General features: G+C 40.4%; 1 protein-coding gene across 1 annotated transcript; it reads right to left on the reverse strand.

Annotated features, from left to right (window-relative positions):
• Positions 1–4614: 4614 nt before the first annotated feature.
• Positions 4615–7458, reverse strand: HJV (hemojuvelin BMP co-receptor). Its single transcript, XM_068538168.1, has 3 exons — positions 7347–7458; positions 6375–6937; positions 4615–5874 (listed from the first exon to the last, which is right to left on the reverse strand). Exons 1-3 carry the CDS (start codon positions 7441–7443, stop codon positions 5251–5253), a joined length of 1284 nt encoding a protein of 427 aa, XP_068394269.1. The 5' UTR covers positions 7444–7458; the 3' UTR covers positions 4615–5250.
• Between the last annotated feature and the right edge of the window lie 10315 nt (positions 7459–17773).

Genomic DNA, 17773 nt, shown 5'->3' on the forward strand with positions numbered 1-17773 from the left:
TCCTTTAAAAAAAAAAAAGTCATCTCCTTTGTAAAGATTTCTCTGATTTCTACAAGCAGATTTAATTGTCACTTTCTTTGTATTCCTAACAGCATATTGGACATACTTATATATATTATGAATATTGATCATTTATCTGTTTATTTGTCTGTTACTTCCCACTAAACTGAGTTTCCCAAAGATAGGAACCATGTTGTCTTATGGCCTGGCATAGTTTAGGTGCTTCAAAAATTCTAAATAAGGGTAAAAGTCAATCCGTAGAGGATTATTTTAGCCTGATCAGCTAATGTGTAGCATATTTAGCCCATCCCATCGCTCATCCTTCTGGTTTTGGCTTCTTCTCCAGCACTGAGGTATTCTCCCCAGGCTTGGTCGTGGTAGATGCAGGACAGTGATCTCCATAAAGAGAAAATTAAGCCATGGCAGAACATTTTCTGTTCCAGGTGCTACAGTTTCAGCAAAGGACCTTCCGATTCTTCGCTGGGGTGAGGCAGGGTTGGAGGGCAGGATGAAGAGACTGACTAATTTTTTTAAAAAATCCAGCTTAACTAGTTCCTCATAGGTAGAAGTAGAAATGCTGTATCAAAGACTGATTACACAAAACTCTTGATATTAAAAATATTGAACCAGTAGCAAAGAATCATTCCATAATAGCCCTGCAGTGGAGGCAGAATCCAGTTATCTTTCCTGATTTCTCTTTCACTTTCTCAAAGCCCACCCTCCATTCACACACAAATTTTACCTCAGGAAACGTATGCAACTTATTTCTTCTTATTAACTATTAGGAGGACGATGAATAATTTGGTGTGAGCGTAGGCAGAAAAATTGAGGAAGGCCTATTATTTTCTAATGTTCTATCTTCCTTCCTTTCCTTAGTGCTGGTGCAGTTTCTTGGCACTGATTTTGAGAACGTGTAATTACTGGACCATGGAAATTATCTGTTTCCTTGAGAAGAAATGTGGGAAGGAACTTGCCATGAAGTATACAAGGTGGGGTGAAGTGGGTAAGAAGGGGGTTGGGTAGACCTGAGAAATGGTTGAGGTGTCCACAAGTATAAGAAGCCAAGGGGAAATGCTCAGGACTGGCCAAGGTGGAAATGCCCTCTCTTTTTAAAATCAAAATAATGTAACATAATATAGTTAAAAATCACATAATATTTGATGCTTATGCAAAAACCCAGCAGTCCTCAGTTCACTCCACTGAGATAGTCTCTTCCAATTATTTCAGCTTTTTCATCTGGTATTTACTTCATATTTCTAAATTATATGTTTCTTCTTTTGTTTCTTAATTTAGAAATATTAGACATATCTGCTCTTTTTTTGTTATAGTATTTGAAATTTTAAGCATCTTACATCACATTGTATCCCTACCTTCCTGTTCCTCCTACCCCATCCTCCTTATAGAGTTATATAACAGTTTTGGCCAAGTCAGTAGTCATTGTTTACATTATTATCACTGTGTAAATAGCATCAATTGTGGAGCCAAGTAGTGTATTTTGATTGTTTTGTGTCCTGAACAACCCTTTGTTTGTTATGAAGTTATAATTATTTAAGCAGTTTATTTAATTATGCACCTATCCTCAGTTTATGTCTGAAATGCCAATTCTGTCAAATACTTATTAATATTTTCTCTCAGATGGTCAACAGATCAGATAATCTAAGAAATTAATTTTCTTTTTCCTGAAGGCTTGTTCCATCCTCACTGGGTAATTCTTTTTAGTCATCAGTACTATCTGCTGACTGTGAAGTGAAGCGGAAAGACAAAACTGAGGCACAGGGTTGATGTTTTTAAACCAGAAAATGTCCTTTCTGTGATCTCTGACCTGGAAAATGACAATCTGGAGGAAGGAATATGGTCCTTGTGATAGGAGTAGAAGAGAGAGTATACAATATTTAAATATTCTCTTTCCTTTCCCCATCATCCTCCTCTTTTCTGTGTTTTCCTAGAAGAAGGAAATTCTGTTCTAATCTTCCTTTTTATACTGTGGTCATTCTAAGCCTTCGACTGATCCACCAAAGGAAGAGGGAAATGCAGGCTACCTATTCTTTTAAATTACATATTTATTAGGTATACTGGATGTTTGATGAACTGCACATATTTGAAGTGTATATTTTCATGGCTTTTGAAATGAAATCACTGCCACAATCAAGATAATGAACATGTTACTCCAAAAAATTTCTTCATGTGTCTTTGTAAACCATCCCTCCCTCCCTCCCCCTGACCATCCCCAGGCAACCACTGATCTTTTTCTGTCACTATATATTAGTTTACACTTTCTATAATTTTATATAAATGGAAGTATACAGTATGTAGTCTTTTCTGTTGTTGTTTGGCTTCTTTCGCTTGTCTTCTTATTTTGAAATTCATCATATTGTTGTGTGTATCAGTAGTTTACTTCATTTTATTGCTGAGTGATATTGTATGCAAGTCATTGTGCAGACACATGTTATCATTTCTCTTGTATCAATACTTAGAAGTGGAATGTTTAGATTGTATGGTAAGTATATGCTTTTAAAGAAACTGCCAAACCATTTTACAAAGTAGTTGTACTATTTTACATTCCCACCAGTAGCATGTGAGAGCTTCACAATTTGCCAACACTTGATATGGTCAATCTTTTAAATTTTAGCCATTCTGGTGGGTGTGTAGTGTTTTCTTATTGTTTTTTTAAAATTTGATTTGCATTTCCATAATGAGTAATGATGTTGAGCATCTTTTCATGCACTTATTTTGAGCTACCCATTTTTAAATACTCCATTGGTAATAGGGTTAACCTAAGTTTGGGCAAAGGAAGCAGTGTTGCATGACAGGTGCCGTAAGAGAATCTCACTCACCAATTGGCTATGAAATTCTTCTTAACTTACTTGAAATTCCCACACCTGAGGGACAAAGTTACATACTCTTTTGAGTTAAGAGAACCAATATAAGGAACAGTTTCTAAAAAAGATGGTTTGAGTTAAAATGCCTAAGTTATCTGTAAGTCAAGACAGCAATGGATATGTTTCCTCCAATTTTCTTCCATTAGAAAAGATTGTTTTCTAGCTTAGCTAAAGGTCATATAGGGACTTCCCTGGTGGTCCAGTGGTTAAGACTCCTGCTTCCACTGCAGGGGGCGTGGGTGCCATCCCTGGCCAGGGAACTAAGACCCCACATGCCTCGCGGCATGGCCAAAAAAAAAAAAAAAAGAAAAAAATTATAGAGACTGTGCTTTGCAGGAATGGCAGAGTGGCTATGGTCCTTAGAGAAGGTGGAGAGACCGGAATAGAGGATTAAGAATTGCAAAAGAAATTTGAAATGGCAGCCCAGATAGGACCCCCTGCCTGGTAAGCAATGGCTGGTGTGTATATGTATCCTAGGGGAGTTTGGTCAGGTGGGTGAGACTGAGAGAAGAGGGAGGAGACAGGGTGAATACACAATTATGTTAGGGAGGGCAGGCCCTAGATAATGGAGTGGCTGAAGGGGAGACTGAGACCAGAAGCAGGGGGACAACACTGAATGTTAATGTTATCTCCTTCATAGTTCTGTTCAGAACAGAACTGTTACTTTAGAACATCCTGAACTAGAACAGCTTCCATTTTCAGTCTTTTCTTCTACAAACTAGATTCCTTCAATTTTGGGCCTTTCCCGCCCTTTTCCAGCTCTCCCTTTTGGGTTTCATGTGATAGAAGAAGAGAAATTTTTTGTGGTGGCAGCCATTGCCTGCAGCTCCCCTTCCCTGCCAAGCTCCACAACCAGAATCTTTAATGGCTGTTTCCTTGACAGCATAGTTTTGTGGTTTAGAGTTAGTTAGGTCCCTGGAGCCAAATTGCCTGGGTTCAGTCTCTGGCTCTACCATTTATTAGCTGTATTACTGTGGGCAAGTTGCTTAATCTTCCTGTACCTCAGTTTCCTTGTATAAAAACAGAGATAAGAATATTACCTTCCTTAGAGAGTTGTGAGGATTAAATGAATTAATAATTTTAAAGTGTTTAGGGAACGATTGGTGGTCCAGTGGTTAAGACTTGGCGCTTTCACTGCCATGGGCCCAGGTCCGATCCCTGGTTGGGGAACTAAGCCATGCCGCATGGCCAAAAAAAAAAAAAAGTGTTTAGAACATTACCTGGCAAGTTTTAAGCTCTCAATAAATGTTAGCTGTTAATTGAATTTAAACTCTTTGGCCCCACTTTCAAGGCACTTCATAATCTGGCCTCTGTCCATCTACCCTTCTATCCCAGTACTTCTTGTCTACTTCATTTGAGTTTTGCTGATTTCCTCACTGAATCATGGATCTATGTATAACTCCAGATGGTGTCCATTGCCTGGAAGGTCCTTAATTCAAATCCTACCCAATCTTCAAAGATCACTTCAAATCCCATCTCCTCTACTACCTCTTATTATATCTTGAGTTCTCATCACCCATCTTCCCATTTGGATTCATAGTACCATAGAATTTAGTGGATAATTACACGCTCATCACTCCTTCATGTGAATCAGCTTTGTCTCCCTAATAGCCTGTAAACTTCCTGAGGGCAGAAACAATATCTGATACTTCTGAGCCCTCTTTCAGTGGAGTGAACACATTGTCTTTATGCCATCTTAAGCGTCTGTAAAGAGATTCAACATAGGCAATAAATGTGAAGAATTCATAACTTTAATAACAGATTAGTTAGGGGTGGGGATGATAGCTTCTTTCCTATCTGTGCTGTTCTCCAAAGACAGCGATTCCCTTCACCAGAAATCCAGACAACCCCCACTTCACCTCTGAACCAAGAAAGCAGAACACATCTTACCCACATATACTGATCAAATAGACTCTTCTCCCTATCATTTCCTCCTCTTTCCACCTTCCAAGAGAAAATATCATTAGATTTTGAATTTCTGATGGGTAATGATCATCTCTTCCTCTTTCAGTTCCTCTCTATTAAAAGTCTCAACCCTTAAATTTTCTGCTGATGGTCAGGACCCCATAACCTCTAAGCTTGTAGGGGTGATCTCAGGAGTAGACGGACTGGAACAATTTGCTTATTATAAACAAGACTGGGGAAATTAGTGAAGAGCCCCTACTGAGGTCTGGAATGCAGAAACCTTGCCCAGAATCCTCACTCTGTGATCATTTCAACCCTGGACTGCAGCCTCTCTCACTCTGGATAAATGTCATTGTTTCATGTGTCTCTTAGTCCCCACTGTTTCCTTCAGTGATTCTTTATGTTCTTCCTTGCCAATCTCTATCCACAAATCACTTCTAAACCAGTCATGAGATTGCTGGCCTAGTTATTGAATGCAAAGCCACAGAACAAAGACCCCAGAAAGGAGTGGGGCTAGGAGGGTGGCTGAGGAAAGAGGAACCCCAGCATCCGAGGGGAAGAGGTGTAGTTTTTCCAAGTCTGGCAGGAAGGCTCGGGCATCCTCCAGAGCTGCCTGAGCTGCCACAGTAAAGTTGGGGTCACCAGAGATTAAAACATCAAAGACACAGGAATGGAAGTAAGCGTCTTCAACTGGCAGCCCTTCCTTGCACAGCTGTCTGGCAGTATCAATGGTTATAGCTCCCCGACGACTGCGCTCTGAGCGTGAGAGTCGCTGACTTGGAGGGCATCCCCCAACACAGAGCTGCAGATCCTGCTCAGCTGAGAAGGCCCTGGCCACATCCTCTGCTACTTTGATGGAGAAGGAGAGCTGCCCAGCTGTCTGCCGAATGATTATAGTTGTGCCAATGTAGGCAGCTCGGATCTCCACATGGCTCCCAGGGTTAGCAGTTCGAATGGATAAACTTGAGCCCCCAGGTCGGTCACCGCCATTGATAGAACCATCTTCAAAGGCTGCGGGAAGATTGTCCACCTCAGCCTGGTAGACCTTCTGATCAATGCATTCCTGCATGTTCTTAAATATAATGGTGAGCTGTGAGGGCAAGAGGGAAAACAGTTTATTTTGGGCTCAGTGTATCCTACCCGCTTCCACTAGTCAGGCCTCATTACATAATCAGGGATCTGATCCCAGCAGAGATGAAAGGCTTATCATGGTTCTCACTCCTTGATCCCTTCTTTATGTTCCAATATTGCTTTATCCCTGCTCAACCCCTCTCTTTCTTATTTGGTCTCAACCTCGGAAACTCCCACAGGAGGAGGAAAAGTTTCCTTTCTGTAACTCCTCAACCCAGGGCTCCTCAACTTTCCTCTTTCCAAATTTCTCTTCAGGGTTTTCTGCATTGGCGTGAAATTCCCACTGAGGGAAAGTGATTTACAGGAGCGAGTGTTTGGTAGGAAGGAGTGATTCAAGATGTGAGAGTGGTTGAGGAGGAAAGGGAATAGGGAGCATTGCTGAGAAATAGTGGGAATGGCATGGGAGTGGTACCCTGAGGTGACCATGGGAGGATCTGGAGGAGCAATTGAGTCCCTGACCTTCCGGGTGGTGGTGGCGTTGGCCCCCGATGCCACGGGGGAGCTGGTGGCCTGGACAAAAAGGAAGTCATTATCCAGCAAGGGCCAAGCTCCTTGGACACGGCACGTGTGAAAGTGGTGATGGAAGCTGCGCACGTGAGGGTCCCCGAAGGAGGCGCAATGCAAGAAGCCTGGGGGCTGACCGTTCAGCCGGAAAAACCGGCCTTCATAGTCACAGGGGTCCGGGGCTGGGGGACCAGAGGAGCGCACCGGGTCTGCGCCTGGAAGGGCTGGGCCCCGGGGTGGGGGAGGGGCCGTGGGGCCCTGGCGGGAGCAGTTGTGCTGGATCATCAGGTCTTCGATGCCGTGCACAGCAGAATGGAAGGCGAGGTCCCCGCGGCAGGTGCGGGCCGTGCGCCGAGTGCAGAGCGCGTAGGAGCGGAGGGCTCGGCAGAGGCCGCTGGAGCCCACCCCTCCACCCCGGCCTCCTCCTCGAAGGGCTCCTGGTGAACCCCCACCTCTAAGGCTCAGAGTGGAAGATACATACTCAGCATTGCAGCGGAGGATCTTGCACTGAGAATGAGCTGAGGACGGAAGGGAGAGAGGATTGTGAGATGGTCCCCAGATCGCCGCTCAACCATAACTCTCCCAAACCTCATCAGGGGATTCCAGCCGGTCCTAAAACCCAACTGAGAGCCTTCCACAGTCCCCAGTGCGCAGCCGCGAGCCCCCAGCCCCCAGCTTTCTAGTCTTGTCCTCTTTCAATCTTGCTAAACATGTGTAAGCCCTGCTAGATCTATTCTCCCTGTGGATCAAGGGCTTTCCCAGTGCCCTTCCCCAAGTTGAATGGAGAATAAAATATGCCTGAGAGTGGGGCGAGTGACTGGAATTCCTCAGCACCCATCTCTTCTCACTCACCCAAGCTCACATGCCCACCCCTACATAGCAGCCTACCCCCTAGATTCCCCAAACCCTTATCTAACCCTTCCTTACCATGTCCACAGAGGAGCAGCAGGAGAGTGAGAATGCTTAGAGTTGGGGGACTGCCATGGGGGGACCAGGGACTAGGGGACTGGCCTGGATCCCCCATACCTATCCAGCCAGGTCCCCCCAGGTTCCGGTTCTTTCCAGCTGGTGACCCTCCTACCTAGTGAATTTTGACCGGACGTCCTGTAAGGGACTGAAAAAAGAAATTTGGCTGGGCATGGGGAAAGAGAAGAGTTGAAGATTGTTCAGAATCGTGTGAAGAGAATCTTGGGAGATCAAGAAAAAGATGAGCAGACTGGAGTTTGGGGAGAATGGGGCTCCCTGAACTAAAAGCGAGGCTGTTAAGTCTCTGTGCCCTGCTCTTGCGGCCACTTTCAGGTCCCTTATGCAATACCCCTAGGTGGGGGTGGAAGAAAGGTTGAGTGAACTCAGGGGGACAGAGTCCACTGTATTGCCCCATTCTGAGCCACCAACCAGCAGAAATGTCAAAAAAGGAGTGGATAGATCAGATCTCAATCATACCAGTGGGCTCCCCAACAGAATTAGGATCTGAAAATACTTCAGAAACATACCTCTTATTTGCCCTTCCCTATCAGGAGGGAACACCCTCCAGAGGTCATTCATTTATTTTCCTCCTTTGTGTCAGAATTTTCAGCGAGAAGGAGTAAGGGTGCTATAAACCATTCCTGTTCTCTAGAACGTCAGTATTCAAATGAAAAGGGAACCAGTCTCTTTCATCTACTCTAGAGGGCTAAAATTATAATCCTTCTCTCTCAGGGGATAATGGGATGCAAGCCAAGCATGCAAATCAACATTTGTTCGTAAGTCAACATTTCTTCTTGTAATTTTCCAAACCTCACTGAAGAACCTCTCCTTCCATTAACCTTACCTTGCAAGTTGAGAAGTTCTCAATCTTTTGATGAGAACAGGGCTTGGGGAGGGGCTAACTCTCTTTTGCCAAACTACCCTCTCCTGGGATAAGGATACGGTTGAGGGAGAGTCATGCAGGAGGAAGAATAGGATGATGGGACTAGAGTTATGGGGAGAAATCATTTACAACAAGGAGTAACCCCCACCCTTGAAAGCCCAATGTGAAGGGCACTGCTAAGTAGGAGCAGGATAGAAGGGTATCAGTGACTAATCATCTCAGGCTAAATTTGGCCTTGGTGAGAAAACCACAGAATAGGAAATGTGGGACACATATTAAAGAAGGAGACTTCATCAGAAGTCTTGAGGTAACAAGATAAGGAGAGAGCTAAGACTCTCAGAGGAGAGACGGAGGTTTAAATTTCTAATGGCCAGAGGCCAGAAAGAAATAAGACAGAAGGAGAAATGGAGATTGGGGCACCTTGGTATGGGAGAGATCCTAGCTTTTGGACCAGAGACATCCAAGTAGATGTCGTAATTTTATGAAATTCTAACTTCAATTCAAACTCCAAAAGCTTATTAAAGGAATTGCAGTTTCATTTTGACTTACTGTTTCCAGAGGTCAAACATTAGTCTGATATCCAATTCTCCAGCCATGACTGTCTACTGTCAGTCAGCTCCAGCCAGGGGATCCCCCGTCTCTTTCTCCATGTCTCCCCTAGGTCCCCAGACCGGCTGCAATCTCACTGAGGTCAGGGAACCAGAGAAGGTCTGGTGTGGGGGGAAGGGGGAGTATATGGCTGGCTGGAGTACTGGACAGCTGAGCAGGGGAGGGAGGTGGCTACTGAGTTGACTGTTTTAAAAATAGCTAAGTCCAAAATTCCAGGAGCATTGGTGGGGGTAGGGTGTTGGAGTGGGGGGAGTGGGGAGGGTAGGAGGATTAGAAACAATATGGAGTATAGGGTGCCAAGTGCGAGGGGGAGGACAGAAATATGACAAGCAAGTCAGATATCCACTTCGAGCTTATATGATTCTAGTCACTGCCTACTGCAGGCAGCCCTTCAGCATTGTCAATAATGAGCTCCTGGCCTTTAAAAATTAGAGTGGACAACTGTATACGTTTCATTCACCACCCTCACCCCTGCTGTATTGAATATTGCATTTAGTTTTGACAGAACATATCTAGGAGGTAGCTGACTTTAAATAAGGTGCATAGCAGAAGTAGTTCACAGCCCCTCCCCCAGTTTTGTAGAGATTTCAGAAGGACTAAAAAAGCCAGCTGTCTAAAGAAGAAATCTGAGCTCTGAGTTGTTTAGGATGAGGGTTTGTTTCAGTCTACCAGCTCAGATCCTTGCAGCTGTCTATCCCCCTACCTCCTCCATTTTCACTCCCTTGTTTATGTAGCAATTCCTCTTCCCAAGTATACACACAAATGTATAAGCTCCTGAGTTTCTGGGGAGGAAGCTAGCAAAGGCAAAGAGAAGAAAAAGGAATGGGGATGGAATTTTTTGAAGGTTAGTAACCCACAGGGAAGAAGAACTTGGAGAGATAAACTGAGAGAAAAAGAGATTCAGAAAGATACTTTTGTGAAGTAGTATAATCTAGTGACCTTTTAAGATATTGCAACCAAGGAATTTAGCCATGTCGTATTTTTGCAGCCATAGGCACCAGGGATCATCATCTCTTAGTACTTGCCAAGTGAAATTAACAGAAGGACTGATTCCAAATACTGTCACTAAAGCATCTTAAGTTGCTCTACATTTAATTCAGAATTTAGAAGTCCACAGAATACTCTTCTCTTTTTTATACATATAGATCTGAAAAATTTTCTCTCCACCACATGAAGCCATATCACAAGGGCTTTTATAATAAAAATGTAAAGTGACCCCAACCAAACTATCCAAATGATTTTAAAACACAATAATTTGACTATGACATCCCAAGTGGGGTATACTCTAAGGACAAAAAGAAGTGCAAAAACATTTTAGGTAGTCATATTGTTGGTGATAGTGTTGGTATTGTTATTCTGAAAGTATTGTGGGTGTACTGTGGGATAAAACAAATGAGTAATAATGTTAGTGTCTTTGTGAACCAGGATTTTTGATGTAGAATAAAGAGATACAGATTTATGATTGATGAAATTAAGTAAAAACTCTATATTCTGAATTTAAATTGGAAGTATAACTCATAGTTATACTTTTATATATGGTATATACTCATAGTTATACAGAGCTCATGGTGTATTTTATCCTAAAACATATCCTAACTTTATCCTGAAAAGGCCTAGAAACAATAACCCAGTAGCAATGAACACCCCTGGTGTCCAATCTGAGCTATCTCAATATCATTTCACACTAAAAGGAACTCCCTGGAGAAATCGCTAATTTCAGGTATGGGGCAGGAATTGTCCAGGATAAGCAAGGAAGTTTTCAAAAACTGTTAGAATTCTGTCAAAAGGACTCAGAAGCAACTCGAACAGTTCCCACTGGCCAAAGATGGGACAATTTGAGTGTCAAAATGGATACTATATGCAATGGATCTAAACATATCAGGTATGTTTAAATCTATGAGTTTACAATGATTCTTAAACATACAAACTCATTGGTCATTGTTGGAGAATGCTAGGGGAACAACTAATTCATTACGTTGAAACTGGAAAGCATTAAGCATTTATCCTATTTTTTCTGTGGGAACACAAGATGAGGGGAAATTTTCTATTTATAGAAGTTTTCCAGCAAATGAATGAAGAAGAAATGGCATTTTACAATATCAGCATTACAATATCAGCATTTTGTAACTCCTAATGAATTAATGTATCTAGGCAATGATCAACGATAGCTGTTATCCATCACAAAAGGAGAGACAAACACGTCCTTCTGATCATAGGTGGAGTACACAATTCCACCTATGAAGTAGTCCTGCAAAAAAAAAACCACCCCTTCGGTCTGAGTCTGATCAACCGGTAGTCAGCTTACTACTTATTTAGAAGGAATTCAGGAGACATAAAATGATACCTCAGAGGTGCAAATCCAGACATGGGCATACTCTTCAGAACAAATGACCTGGGTTCTTCAACAAATAAATTGGAAAAAAAAAAAAAAAGACGAAGATGGAGAGGAAACCTATAGCCTAAAAGAGAATTAAGAGACATCAACCAGTTGCAGAGTATGGACTTACAATATAGAGTATGGACTTACAATAGAATACAATAAATTCTAACTCAAGAAATTTCTAATTTAATTAGAAATTTCTAATTCAAGAAAAAAAATTATGAGATATTTGGGGAAACTTGAATGTTGATGAACACTTACTGGATACTTAATGGTTTATAAGGACTTATTATTAAAGTTGTTGATGTGATACATTTTTTAAAAAGTGCTTATCTTTTAGCGATACATCTTGAAATATTTGCAGGTGAAAAGATATGATAGCTGGGGTTTGCTTCCAAATAATCCAAGATGGGGGAGAAGTGGGTGGGGGTAAAATAAGATTGAAACATGAAGTGATCATTGTTAAAACTGGGCGATGGATACACAGGGATTTGTTATACTAGTCTCTTTCTTTTTGTAAATGTTTGAAATTTTCCATAATAAAATTTTAAAGTCAGAAGTCATCTGTGGGCCCTTTGAGATTATTGGAGAATTTTTACCAACATCCTTGTCAAAGCCCATTGACCAAAGACCACTGGGAACAAACCTGAAGTCAAAAAATTGGGTTTCTTGCTGCAGCAAGGAAGAGAACGCTGTAGTGGGACTATGGGATCAGTTCAGTAAAGGGAAGTTAGGAGGAGCCTCTTGTAGAGACTGGGCTGCTGTTGGATGATTCTCAACTAGAGTTTAGAATAGTAAGGGCTAATTCTGGACTGAATATTGTCAAGAAGCAGGGGCATTTCAATGGTTGGGTATCTAAATTTTTATCTAGGAGGTGGAAGGATTAAAGAGGGATTGGAGCTAAAATTGGTTAAAACAACAACAAAAAGTAGCAAATATGCATGTTAAGAGGGGATGTTTGCACATTTTTGTAATTGCAGAGTGGTCTTGTCTCTGTTTTATTCCAAACAAAGTTGCAATGTGGGTCCAGTTAAGCTGAGAGATAATAATTGCCAACCTTGACTTCTATACTCAGCTAAAATATTATTCCAGAATTAAAAATAAGTAAAACGTTTCAAACAAATTGAAACCTGAAGGAATTTACCACTAATATATCCTTGTCAAAAGAACTGTTAAAAAAAAAAAAAAAGAACTGTTAAAAAGATTTACTACAGAAAGGATGATTTGAGCAAAGAGGATGGATTAGATGGGAGAAGAACTGGTAAGCAAAGAAATGTTTAATCTAAACAAATAATTACTGCATTTAAAAAAATGACTGCTTCTGGCAGTAAAAAAACACAATAGTAACACATAAAACAGGAGGGGAATTGTAATTCCAGCTGTCATATTGTCAAGATTTATTGGATTTATGCTTTATTTAATTAATTATTTTAATTAATTAATATTTAAATATGTATTGTAAGGGTAGGTACCAAAATAATAGGAAAAAATAGTGTGTTATTTCTGAACCAAGAGGAGAAAAAGGGGAATTAAAATAACAAAATAAGACTAAAACTTGATTAATTCAAAAGAAGATAAGAAAGAAGGAGGAAAAAAAGTATAAATCAAAACACCATAATAATATCATAATCCAAATTTTAAAATCAGGTAATTCTCACTGATCTGTAGAAAATGATTTTGGAAGTGGGGGAAGTGGAAGCAGGGTCAGCCATTCAGAACTATGACTGTGGCCATGGAAACAATGAGAAGTGGTCAGTCTTAGGATATATTTTGCAGGTAAAGCTATAGGACTTGCTGATGCTCAGATATTGTTCTTGAGACTAATTTTTACTACTTTTGACAATGTCTATTTTTAAAGGTAGATCATTTCTCTCATGATTCTGTTCCTTATAAAGCTTTAAACTAGTCTGTTTTCTCTAATTCCATGGCTTTTGATAGGAAAAGTTTCCCTTCTCTCCTAGAAGATGGTCACTAACTCATTGTTGCCCCAGGATGATTTGGAGCATGGTTCAGGTCCTTTAGATCTTTCCCATCCCATTTACAGACCTGTCTCCTTTACCCCTTTGGAATCATTTATATTGTAGTTATAAGTTACTACATGTTCATTCAGTGTTAGGAAGCTGTAAAGAAGCTGCAACAGGAAAAGTAGTGGAATGAGCTGGATAACAGCTACTAATTTGTATACTCTTTGTGCTAAGATAAAAAACATCCCAGCTGTGGCTGAGGGTAGTGCTACCTTTGAAAGTATAGACAAGGTTAAATGATAGGAGAAACACAGCAGAGTATTATGTTGGTTTTACAATAGGGGAGTAGTCTTAGAAATGGGTAGGGAGAATTGTCATGCGACACAGTAAAGCAGATCGACCTGGACAAGGGTAATCATAATAATAAAAGTAGTTTAAATAATAGCATTGCTGAATATCTGCTGGTGCCAGATGCTATGCTGAGTGATCTGCATGAAAATATTTCTAATCCTTACAACAACCCTGAAAGGTAGATTTTATCCCCATTTTACAGATACGGAAGCTGAAGTTCAAAGGACCATCTTGCCCAAGGTTTACCTAATTCAAGCCCAGATTTACCTGACTCAGGAGTCAATACTCTTTGCATTATAATGTCTTTTATAGGTTCAAAGGTGGCTGAGTTTAAAGGATGAAAAGGAAAACAGAAAAGATACAGATTTAGACAGGGATGTGAGACACAGTATTGGCAGAACAGAAAGAACAATCCCTAGATCCTCAAATTAGAATGCTGGCTAGGAGAATGGGCCTATCATTAGTAAGTAATAAAAATAGAGACAGGCTGGCATCCAGCTTTTATATACCTAAGGAGTTCAACAAAATTGGTGTTTTGACTCATTTAAACTATGTTACTAAACCCCTAACTTATAGCAGTATGCTAAAAAAAAAAAAAAAAAAAATCATTTGATAGCCTCTTTATTTTGTGTCAAATGAAAAAAAAAAAAAAAAAACCAAGGAAACAAGATACTTCTTCAAATTCATTTCAGATAAAGCCAGTGATGGTTATGGTGTTCAGTTGTTGTGGGTATAAGAGCCTACTTGAGAAATTCACCTTGTAATAAAAGTTTGCGGGACTTCCCTGGCGGCGCGGTGGTTGAGAATCTGCCTGTCAGTGCGAGGGGACAAGGGTTTGATCCCTGGTGCGAGAGGGTCCCACGTGCCACGGAGCAGCTGGGCCCGTGTGCCACAACTACTGAGCCTGCACTCTACAGCCCGCGAGCCACAACTACGGAAGACCGCGTGCCTAGAGCCCGTGCTCTGCAACAAGAGAAGCCACCGCAATGAGAAGCCCGTGCACCGCAACGAAGAGTAGCCCCCACTCACCACAACTAGAGAAAGCCCGCGTGCAGCAACGAAGACCCAACGCAGCCAAAACAAAACAAAAAAAATGTTTGCCTCTTTTGGCAGCTTGATGTGTTTCCTTTTAAGAAGCAATGGGAATTATATAACTCATTTTCTTTTTCTTTTTTACTGTTCATAAATCCAGAGGTAAATATAATGCTCAATTATAGTATTTATATTAGCTCAGGTTTTTGCTCTATAGTTTGTCTTTTCTAAAGCTTTTGAATCTTCTATTTTTATGTTAGCTGTTTGTTGTATTTAGTTACAAGTGAGGTGTTTATTTTTAACACCTCACTTCAAATCTCTTTTGGGAAAAAGGTTCGAATAAAAGTAAATCAAATATTTTTGGAAGTGTGAGTTTAAATTAAATAAAAAGCATTCATTTTTTCATAGCTTGGAATTTTGCCATTTTACTCATTCGGAGCTATTATATAAAGACGTATTCTTTGTGCCACCTTTACCCACACATTTGATGTTTTTATCAATTCCTGGAAAGGTGAAGAAAGCGGTGCTTGCATTTCCCTGTATGAAGGTGAGAGTTCCAAAAATAAAATGTTTCTAAAATCTAAGACTGCCAACGCAGTAAAAGATAAGTTTCCTCTTGTTGAACTGATTAGGAGGTTGGCCGTGTGAGATTACTTGGGATTGAGAGTTTATAAATTAATGGTTCTTAACTTTTTGGGTCACAAACTCCTTTTGAAAATCTAATGAGAGATACGGGCCCTGTCCTCAGAGGAATGCTCAAGTACGAGTACTTGACATTTCAACCACAATTTCTCGGGGATATATATGCCTCTTACTAGAAGGCTAGAATAGATAAGACGTGACTCCTCTTTACTGTGATAGCGCAGATTCCTAGTCACCACCTAGCCAGGGAGCCTTTACTGTGGATAGCAGCAAGAGCAAGGTAGACACTTGCTAAATCAACCTTGAGTAAGTCAGTCAATCCGTAGCTCAAAGCAATAATAGAATCATAGGCAAACAGATTCTGCTCTTCCTGCTCCAAGAGTATTTTACATTCTCTTTGAAGCAATTCTATTATGGTCATCAAGTAGTTCTAAAAAATACCCAAGTTGCTGAAGAATATCCCCTACAGTATATGCCCTCATAGATTTTGTTTTGTTTATTTGGGCTTATATTAATTTCTATCTTGAGGCCTTATAGAGGGGAGAACTCTCTATTAACTATTTGGGTAGAAAATTCTGTCATGTTGCCATAAAGTGTTTTTATGTTTCATGTTTCTTTTGTGGTGTGTGCAAAGTCCTGACCACTAGCACACTATTAAAAAGACATTATTTATTTATTTACTTTTTATGGAGGCAACCACCAGAGGCTCCTGGACTCTACGGAAGCCGCAGATCTTCTAACATCTGAAAAAAGGATTATCCTTTCGAATGTGAAGGTGAATGTGAGTAACTGAGAAAAGGTAGAGCAGGCAGTGAAAGTAATGAAAAAAGAGAGATTAGGGTTCAAAACATATTGAGGTGTGTCTTAGGGACCTTGAGTGTAAAGCTGCCTTCAGTGCTTCTCAATGGGGCCTTATTGACATTATGGGAGGGACAATTTTGTGTGTGTGTGGAACTGTCCTGCCCAGTGCAGTACATTTAGCATTCTTGTCTCCCCTCCCCTGTCAAATGCCATCTGCATCCCCAGTCAATGTAAATTTTTAATGCCCCTACATATTTCCAAAGGCCTCCCAGAAGGTGGTACCACTCTGGTTGAGGAATACTACTAGATATTCTCAATCCTCGGTGGTCTCACACTACCATGACCTAAACTGGTTTAGCAGAAGTCTTTTCACTGTATGGACTATCCTTGCTTTAGCAAGATACAGGACATTTCCATCACAAGGATCCCCCATGTAGCCACACTCACTTCCCTCCAATCTCCATCTCCACCTTAACATCTAGCAACAACTAATCCATTCTCCATTTCTAAAATGTTGTTATTTTAAGAATGTTATATAAACAGGTTACAGTATGTAACGTTTGGGGATTAGCTTTTTTTACTCAGCATAATTCTCTGGAGATTCATCCAAGTTGTGTGTATATCAATAGTTTGTTCCTTTTTATTGCTGAGTAGTATTCCATGCTATAGATGTACCACAGTTTCTTTAACCATTCACCTGGTGAAGGACATCTGCCTGTTTCCAGGTTTTGGCTTTCATTAATAAATTTGCTATAAACATTTGTGCGTAGGTTTTTTTTTTTTTTTAACATCTTTATTGGAGTATAATTGCTTTACACTGGTTTGTGCATAGGTTTTTTTATGCACATTAGTTTTTATTTCTCTGGGATAAATGCCCAGGAGTACAAATTCTGGTTCATATGAAAATTGCATATTTAGGGTTTTTTTTTAAAAAACTGTTTTTTTAAAAAATAAACTTTTCCAGAGTGCTTGTACCATTCTACATTCCCACGAGCAATGTATGAGTGATCCAGTTTCCCTGCATTATTCTCACCAGCTTTTGAGGTTGTCATTATTTTTAATTTTAGCCATTCTGATAGGTATGTAGTGATATCTAATTGTGGTTTTAATTTGTATTTCTCCAATGGCTAATGACGCTGAACATCTTTTTATGTGCTTATTGCTGTCTGTATATCCTCTTGGGGAAATGTTCCTTCTTGACTTTTGACCATTTCCTCACTGGACTGTTTTTTATACTGTTGAGTTAGAGAGTTCTTATATATTCTAGACAATAGTCCTTTGTTGGGTTGTGGTTTACACATATTTTCTCCCAGCTAGCAGCTTGTCTTTTCATTCTCATAATAGGGTATTTTGCAGAGCAAACATTTAATTTTGATGAAGTCTACTTTATTGATTTTTCCTTTTACGGATTGCTTTTGGTGTCAAAACTTTGTCTAGCCTTAGACCATGAAGAGTTTCTCCTATGTTTTTTCTAAGTGTTTTATACTTCACATTTAAGCTCTTGATCCACTTTGGAGTTAGTTTTTGTATAAGGTATGAGACTTAGGTTGAGGGTTTTGTTTATTTGTTTGCTTTTTGTTTATTTGTTTGCCTATGAATGTCCAATTTCTTTAGCAATATATATTGTAAAAGCTATTTTTTTTCCACAGAATTGCTTTTTCACCTTTGTAAAAAAAAAACATGAGTTGGCATACTTGTATGGGTCAACTGCTGGGTTCTCTATTCT

This window comes from Eschrichtius robustus, chromosome 3 (genome assembly GCF_028021215.1).
Source record: "Eschrichtius robustus isolate mEscRob2 chromosome 3, mEscRob2.pri, whole genome shotgun sequence".
NCBI lineage: Eukaryota > Metazoa > Chordata > Mammalia > Artiodactyla > Eschrichtiidae > Eschrichtius > Eschrichtius robustus.

Coding starts and splice junctions, on each gene's coding strand:
- HJV (XM_068538168.1), bottom strand. CDS start 7,443: ATGGGGGATCCAGGCCAGTCCCCTAGTCCCTGGTCCCCCCATGGCAGT. Junction 6,938..7,346: donor GCTGCTCCTCTGTGGACATG/GTAAGGAAGGGT, acceptor TTCCGTCCTCAG/CTCATTCTCAGTGCAAGATC. Junction 5,875..6,374: donor ACGCCACCACCACCCGGAAG/GTCAGGGACTCA, acceptor TTGCCCTCACAG/CTCACCATTATATTTAAGAA.